Consider the following 8,628-nt stretch of genomic DNA (forward strand, 5'->3'; position numbering starts at 1 on the left):
TGCTATCCTGTTTTTGCGCCACATGACCTGTATTGATGATGCACTGTTGAACAAAACAAACTATTATTAATGAATGGAATTTTAATACATGTATCAAAATACATGTACCCCGGTATTAAAATCAAGCAGCCCAAAGCATGGATTGGTCAGATTCTACATTGATGTGCTAGTGGCAAGTACAGTTGTTTACTGAAATTACTGGTGACACAAGCAAGTCATTGGTAATTAAATGCTAGCACTCTAATTGTTAAACATCATTTCGCTTGACCATGCTAAATATCTTAATGAACTTGCCAGTCTTTAAAGCTGGACAAAAATTTCAAAATAGGTAGTGATTGAACACTACAGACCATAAGATGGCACGGATTAATGCCAATGACTTGGTTAACTTGAGTAGAATTATTTGAAGCCAGCAGGCTTAAGGTTGTTGAATTTATTTCAGTCCAAGGAAATCTGTAGTCTGTTAAACCTAGGACAGAATAACAACAATTATGTCCCTGGTTAAACATACCTGGCATTAAAACTTAGTAATAATTAAGTTAGAGGGGTTTTAAAATAAAGAAAATGTTTTGGAAATATGAGCACACTTGCTAAATACCGTTATAAATTTTAAATCCATTTTAATGTCGGCAGAATGTATGCATTATATTATATCCATGTTACTAAAATGTCATTTTAATGCTTATCCCTTGAATAATAATTGATCCCCTTGAGGGCGCCGCCATTTTGAATTATATGTTTTGTAAATTGAGAAATTCAGCATGTTTATTGTTGATTTCCTTGTTTGACATTTTCTAGGTAATATGTAAGTTTAAAGAATAAAATATGGACGTCAAAGTTCAACTACAAAAATGTCTCGATCAATTGTCTTCGGAGGCAAGAGGTAACATATTATTATTTATACGGTGATTTTGTTCATAATACCTCTGCAGTTTAGTCCCATTCCAAGACTTTTTTTGTCATCAGGATTTTTATTTAAACTTGATGGCCAGGAGTGGACAATCGTTATGCTGTCAAGAATTATAATGTAAATAATATACATTAAAAATTGATTTTGATGTCAGAGTTAACAGAGCCTGAAAAGTTTTACCTTTTTAGGTATGTTTCCATTAAAAATACATTGTAACTGTCAAACCATTTCAGTTGGGTTTGGGAAAAGACATTGCCCGTCCATAATTATATTCAACATTTTTGCAAGCCTAATTAGTTTGACAAAGGTGAAAAGCATTTAACTTTTTATAAATTCAGCATTAAACATGTTAAAACAATGTATAAATCACATTTTATAACATGAGTATTAATTATTATAAAAATACAATATACATGTATATAGATCACATTTTTGCCCTTTCTAAAGAAAACAACACATATAGATTTTCAAAGCAAGGCCAACAGACCAATGTCATTGTCATGGACTTCAGCAAAGCATTTGATATAAGGTCGACCATCACAAGCTTCTCCTTAAATTACACAGCTCAGAGGTCATCAATTGGACAAGGTCATTTTATATGGTCGCACCCAACAGGTCGTTGTCGATGGTCAGAACTCTGACAACCTACCAGTTCTTTCTGGTGTCCCCCAAGGCTCGGTCCTCTGGGACCTTGCCTTTTCTCACATACATGTGCCTTTTCTCACATACATAAATGACCTCCCTGATAGTGTTAAGGGCAAGGTTAAGTCTATTTGCAGAATGCAGACGATACAATAGTATACCTAACAATCAAATCAACCCAAGATGCACAAACCCTCCAAAAAGATCTCAATAGTTTTGAAAACTGGGAATCTGATTGGTCCATGGAATTTAACCCTAGATAAATGTGAAAGATAATTGTGAAATCCTTAGTATCAGCTGCAAAAAACATCCAGTTGCATTGCCTTATAATTACATGGTAAACAACTAAAATCCACTGAGACTGCAAAATATTTAGGTGTAACAATTAGTAAAGAACTATCTTGGACCAATCATATAAACAACATAACAGCAAAAGGACACAATATCACTCATTCATTTTTCCCCAGAAGTATTAGTCTGTGGAATGGCTTACCGATGTCCTTACAAGCAAGTCCCAGTTTAGACCTCTTTACTGGGCAGCTGCATCCTTTTTACAAGTTCTAATTCAGCTTTGCTTTTAACTTTTTATCTCAGTTCTTTTTAAACAGGTCTGCTTTTATCTTATACCTATAAATTTGCACTAAACAAATTTGTTTTTACCAGCTATTCCCAGACAATGTGCCTACTTAGTGTAATGGATAATGATTTTGAAGTTGTAAGATGTAGATGTAAATGTAGCTATATATGCCTTTAAGCTCTCTTATTTTAATGTTTTAATAATTCATAAGAATCATAAAATATGAATTACATATATGATATCTTTTTATCTTTGTCATTTGTTTGCTTTTAGAGTTGTATATAGACAGTACTGTCACAGAAATTGATGAAGCACCAAGTCCACTGCAGTTTTACAGAGATTTTGTTGCACCAAATAAACCAGTTTTGATAAAAAATGCTATAGATCACTGGCCAGCATTGAAGAAATGGACCCCAGAATATTTAAGGTAAACCATTCTTTACCAGTTAAGTTCACATTTATAGTGGTATGTATGAAATGGAGTTTTCTTTTCTTCACAGTATTTCAAATGGTAATTCTGACAAACTCTGAATTAACTGAAATGAAATCTGTAAAGTGTGTACATAATAACTTTTACTAATGAAGTATTACCTTTGTAAGTGCACTTACTTAACTCTACAGTGTATTTTAGTGCAATTCTATTTGTCTTCTCTATTTGGTAGTGCGATGCTATCTGTCTTACCATGTTCTTCATATATCATATCTTAAACGAATGTATTATATTACAGTAGTTGATGTAAAACGCTTATCAGAGCTGATGTTTAAATATTGTTTTATGTATCCGACTTGTCAATACAATTTATTTGACTTGACTTGATTACACTAAAAAACTGTTGAATTCATTACAATCACTGTGTTTTCATATCCTTTTTAGCCATTTTAAAAATGAGCGTCAATATTATGTACATGTATTTGAATAATATGATATACAGGAAAATAAATGATATTCCAATGCAATTTCATATGGATTTAGCTATGATTTTGTTAATTTTTGTGTATGTCTCACTCACTTTCATAAAACTTTAAAATATAAGGCACTTTGATAGGATTCTTGTCATTCTCACTATACCATATGTAAACAAATTATTAAGCTGACATTTAGCCCAAATATAGCTTTATAATACAGTTATTAAGAATGGTAATTGAATCGTATATATACATCTAGATAAATTATTTTCTGTAAATATACATGTATTTTGTCTAGATTGCAGAGCTCGCTATGACACAAGTTTTTATCTAGAGATGATATAAGTTTTCTGTAATTATAACAGAGACAAAATAGGCGATCAGGAAGTGACAGTGGCAGTTACACCCAATGGTTATGCTGATGCAGTTACTGACGGCAAGTTTGTCATGCCTGAAGAGAGAATGATGAAACTGTCACAGTTTCTGGACATACTAGATAAACCAGAGTCAGCTAAAGGTGTGTTCTATGTACAGAAACAGAACTCTAACCTTACTGACGAGTTTGTCTCTGTAATGGAAGATGTGGATCCAGAAATAAAATGGGGGTCTGATGCTTTTGGTATGTAACTACTTTGTTATGTTGAGCTTGTATTAATTTTACAGGTATTCAGAAAAAGGAAAATCACACTAAATAGAATACTTTATTAGGGAAATGGGAATAAAAAGTGAGAAAAAAAATCTTGTTCTAACTAAATTCAATTAAGTTAAGCAATTTACTAATAACAAGTATGATAAAATTATATGATATCAAAACATGCATGTCAATAGTATTGTGCATTGATTTACTTTGTGAAGGGCTTAATCTAATATTGCTAGAACTTGTTGCCCAATCCTTAATTTTGTAATTTGTATTTTGATGACAATTTTAAAAATGTAAACATACATGTATATGATACATTGATAAATGCAATCATATTAAATGAATTATTTGAAAGGTAAAGCTCCAGATGCTGTCAACTTTTGGATGGGAGATAAAAGAGCTGTAACCTCTAGTAAGTTATATATTTCTTTTTGATGTGTATAAGATTTAATGAGTACACATACAGTTACATTGTTCAGATAAGTGATGTATACTGTTGTCTCTGCTGAACAATTTGACTATTGTCTCAATTGTGTAAGATTACTTTACATTGTACAACTTTGCTTGCTATGTAGAGATTACATTTTCCTATTTTCAAATATGACATTGCTTTGAGACAGTTACCTTCTGCCAGGGCAAAGCTGTAAAATAACATTTAGGCACAGGTTACTCTGCTATGTACAGATTACTGAATGTACAGATTACTATGCTATGTACAAATTACTATGATATGTACAAATTACTCTACTATGTACTGATTACTCTGCTGTGTACAGATAACAATGCTGTATAGAGATAATTGTGTTTTTATAGATTACTCTGCTGCGTACAGATTACCCTGCTATGTACAGATTACTCTGCTGTGTACAGATTATTGTGCTTGTTATAGATAACCCTGCTGTGTACAGATTACTCTGCTATATAAGATTACTCTGCTATTTACAGATTGCTCTGCTGTGTACAGATTACTCTGCTGTGTACAGATTACTCTGCTATGTACAGATTACTCTGCTGTATACAGATTACTCTGCTGTGTGCAGATTACTATGCTGTGTACAGATTATTGTGCTTGTTATAGATTACTCTGCTGTGTACAGATAACTCTGTGTACAGATAACTCTGCTATGTAAGATTACTCTGCTATTTACAGATTACTCTGTTGTGTCCAGATTTCTCTGCTGTGTACAGATTGCTCTGCTGTGTGCAAATTACTCTGCTATGTACAGATTAATCTGCTGTGTACAGATAACTCTGCTATGTACAGATTGCTCTACTGTGTACAGATTACTCTGCTGTGTACAGATTACCCTGCTGTGTACAAATTACTCTGCTGTGTACAGATTGCTCTGCTGTGTACAGATTGCTCTGCTGTGTACAGATTACTCTGCTGAGTACATATTACTCTGCTATGTACAGATCGCTCTGCTGTGTACTGATTACTCTTCTATGTACAGATTGCTCTGCTGTGTACAGATTACTTTGCTATGTACAGATTACTCTGTTGTGTACAGATTACTCTGCTATTTACATATTTCTCTGCTGTGTACATATTACTCTGCTATGTACAGATTGCTCTGCTGTGTACAGATTGCTCTGTTGTGTACAGATTACTCTGCTATGTACAGATTAATCCCCGTGTACAGATTACTCTGCCGTGTACAGATTATTCTGCTATGTACAGATTACTGTGCTGTATATAGATGACTCAAATTACTCTTTCCAGAAGCAGCAATTTCCTCATTGTGTTCTGTCATTATCTCTTTAAGTATTTATTAGTGTTTTTTTTTAGAAAAACCTTGTGCAGATATTTTATATTATGATGCAACATTATGTTATATTCTTTGGCTATTTCTGTTTTCAGTGCATAGGGATCACTATGAAAATCTATACTGTGTTGTAAGAGGTTGGAAAAAATTCTTGCTAATTCCACCAACAGATTTACCTTCTGTTCCATATGGTTAGTATGTAACATCTGTAATTGTATTACTCTCAATCATAACATTTTAATAGAGTTAAAGTGAAAATTGCTAATAAGTGACTTAATTTTTCTTATCCAGCAACTAGCCTGTATTTTATTTACTGTTAAAAATGTATGTTAATATATTTATTATTTGGATTCTTTTAACAACATTATGTTATCATAGATATACAAAAGATTATAATGAAAAGATATATTCATTAGAGATATACTGGTGCCAAATTAACATCACTGTTGATCCATATGACATTCTATAAATGTATAAAAACATAACAGTGTACTGTATAGATACTAGAGGTTGTGTAAATTAAACTCACTATTATTTGTTTTATCATAAAAATATATATGTTAACTTTCTACATGTATATGTTAAATAAAAATTTAGACTTGGGTTGGAGTTGCTGATATTTTAATGTTTATGTTTGTAATTGATATACAAGGCATGTTTGAAAAGTATTCTGAAATTTTTGAAACTTGTGTCTGTATTTTCCTTAGAGTAATTTTTTTTCTAAAGTGATAATGACTTAACATACAAATTCTATTTTTAGAATTGTTTCCGGCTGCTGTATTTCAAGAAAATGATAAAGGGCAGTTTATGATTGTAGATGACGACAAAACTGGACAGGTATGGCAAATTTTACAAAGTCCATATCTACAGCATGTAATTTTTCAATACTTTTTCATAACCATGTTGTTAAAATCACTTCAAATGATGCTGCTCCAATCACTTATACATGTACCCAGGTGCCTGTCCTTACTTGTTATAATCAAAGACATAAACATTTTTCTGCCAAATGGTGTTAAAACTCAACTGTACTTGTGTTGCTAACAATAGTTACTATCTTTTTTCTAAAGAGTTAGAATTTAGATGAGTGACTTAAAATTAGGTGCAATTACATAAGTTCATTTTCAGGGATGGCACATAATAGTTTTATGTCATATTTCAATGTCACAAATTATGTTTTAAATTATTTTCAACATATTACTTGGTATTTTCGTTTTTTAATTTTGGTTCTAGTTATGCTATGTGCACCTCAAATCTCTGGCTAATCTAAGCATATAACTAAGTATGACATACTGATAGTCTACTTGAAACTTTGTATACATATGTACAGGTACCATGGGTAGCCATTGATCCCTTAAATCCAGACTACAACAAGTTTCCTCAGTACAGAAATGCAAAACCTATAGAGGTAACAGTCCATGCTGGGCAGATGCTGTACTTACCTTCTCTTTGGTTCCACCATGTACAACAGTCACATGGTTGCATTGCCGGTAAGTTTTCGTCATTGTGGTTCCACCATGTACAACAGTCACAAGGCTGCATTGCTGGTAAGTTTACTTCACTGTAGTATGTCCATGCACAACAGTCACATGGCTGCATCGCTGGTAAGTTAACTTCACTGTGGTTCCACCATATACAACAGTCACATGGCTGCATTGATGGTAAGTTATATCCTTGTCAAAAGTTATGCATTTAAACTGTTTGTACTGTAAGCCAGTAACTAGCCATCTGGACTTATCTATCTTTCAATTTGGACAATGTCATTAATCACTGTCAGGGATTATTTCAAAATATGTAGTGACTGGAAAGCAGACAGTGTAGACCATGATCAGACAGTACTGATTTGCCAGCTGATCTTGGCATGCACTGGTTGCACATATTTGAATAAGCAACTACTAGCAGGCTCAAGGTTTATATCATTTATTACTGAATTTAAGTATTTGTATTCAATTTACTAATTTGATTGTTCCAATTTCTATTTAGGGAGGGTAAAAAGACTAAATCAGACTTTTATTATGGTTTTTTAATCAATTTTTGTCTGTTTTTCTTTTCAGTGAATTATTGGTATGACATGGAATTTGATATCAAATATAATTACTACAAGTGTATAGAAAGTCTTGTGGACATTGTGAAGTGACCAGTGGTGAATCTGTTAGTGTTGAAATGACATACAGAAAGCTGCAGTCACAAATTTGCAGGATGTAAGAACCCAGTACTTCCCAAAATGCTCTGCTGTTACTTCCCAGAATACTCTACTGATACTTCCTGCTTAAATTAGATATGCAGTGAAAATCGCCGACAGGGTCCAATGATTGAGCGCTTAAATACTATGTGAATAAAATCAGACACAATGGGAAAAAACATTGTTTCATTTGACAAGATGTAATGTTAAAATGAAATAAACACTTTGACAAATAAAATGCAAGTAGAGTAAATTTTGAGGCTTTATATTTTATTTTTGTTTAGTGTTTTATATGATAAGCATTAGTTGTGGTAACTAAGATAGCGACTAGTAAAAAGCCACTATGACTAGAAGATTAAATCACCATCAATCTTGGCCAGTGGTATCCAAGATTATCTTTTATCAAGTTTGTGCCAACGTCATATCTATCACAGCTATGTGTGTTCCCTGATGCTACTCGGACACTTCTGATCAACATTACGAATCAGAGGGAAAGTAGTAAACAAAGTTCCTAGTTTCGTCAACCTTAAAAGGGTAAAGGTCTATGCAAGCAAGATACCCTCCAACCGTCTAAAGGTTTAGTGCTGTATGAGGAAGAACAAAGGCATGTACATGTCGACTATCTTAGATACATAAAACTTATATTATATTGGATTAATGTGAAAAAAAAATCTATTTTAACCCTCAGAGAATTTGCCCTCATGAACCGCCAAATGTAATGGTCTATGCAAGATACTTGGTCAATAATTGAGGGCACTATAAATATTAAAGTAGTGGGATGGAAATATGGGTCAAACTTGTAACTATTTTACCCTTTTCAATTTTTTCCTTGAACAAAATTGACCCATCTTTCAGAAGATTACAATGAAATCTAAAATGACTTTGTACACGTTCACCATTGAGATATAGTATGACCGACCAGAAGTACATTCACATCATTTGAAAACCTATTGTCATGTGCAAATTTTATAGCGCTGACATATTACGATTATGGAAAAAATACGAGGT

General features: G+C 32.8%; 1 protein-coding gene across 2 annotated transcripts; it reads left to right on the forward strand.

Annotated features, from left to right (window-relative positions):
• The first annotated feature begins 689 nt into the window (after positions 1-689).
• LOC132714093 (bifunctional peptidase and (3S)-lysyl hydroxylase Jmjd7-like) lies at positions 690-7,873 on the forward strand. Of its 2 annotated transcripts, none has more exons than XM_060696840.1 (8): positions 690-883; positions 2,403-2,556; positions 3,401-3,654; positions 4,031-4,087; positions 5,537-5,632; positions 6,202-6,278; positions 6,769-6,985; positions 7,493-7,873. In XM_060696840.1, the coding sequence occupies exons 1-8, from the start codon at positions 826-828 to the stop codon at positions 7,573-7,575; spliced, it is 996 nt and encodes a 331-aa protein (XP_060552823.1). In that variant the 5' UTR covers positions 690-825; the 3' UTR covers positions 7,576-7,873. The 2 variants fall into 2 exon arrangements, with proteins under 2 accessions (XP_060552823.1, XP_060552824.1); XM_060696841.1 differs by having other exon boundaries at positions 6,769-6,928.
• The last annotated feature ends 755 nt before the right edge of the window (positions 7,874-8,628 follow it).

The sequence above is a fragment of the Ruditapes philippinarum genome, unplaced genomic scaffold (genome assembly GCF_026571515.1).
Source record: "Ruditapes philippinarum isolate M1 unplaced genomic scaffold, ASM2657151v2 ctg206_1_1_1_1, whole genome shotgun sequence".
Classification (NCBI taxonomy): Eukaryota; Metazoa; Mollusca; class Bivalvia; order Venerida; family Veneridae; genus Ruditapes; species Ruditapes philippinarum.

Bases quoted from the DNA above. Each gene is read 5' to 3' on its own strand.
- LOC132714093 (XM_060696840.1), top strand. From the start codon at position 826: ATGGACGTCAAAGTTCAACTACAAAAATGTCTCGATCAATTGTCTTCG. The intron at 3,655-4,030 runs GTATGTAACTAC...ATTATTTGAAAG, and splicing joins ATGGGGGTCTGATGCTTTTG to GTAAAGCTCCAGATGCTGTC. The intron at 4,088-5,536 runs GTAAGTTATATA...TTCTGTTTTCAG, and splicing joins TAAAAGAGCTGTAACCTCTA to TGCATAGGGATCACTATGAA.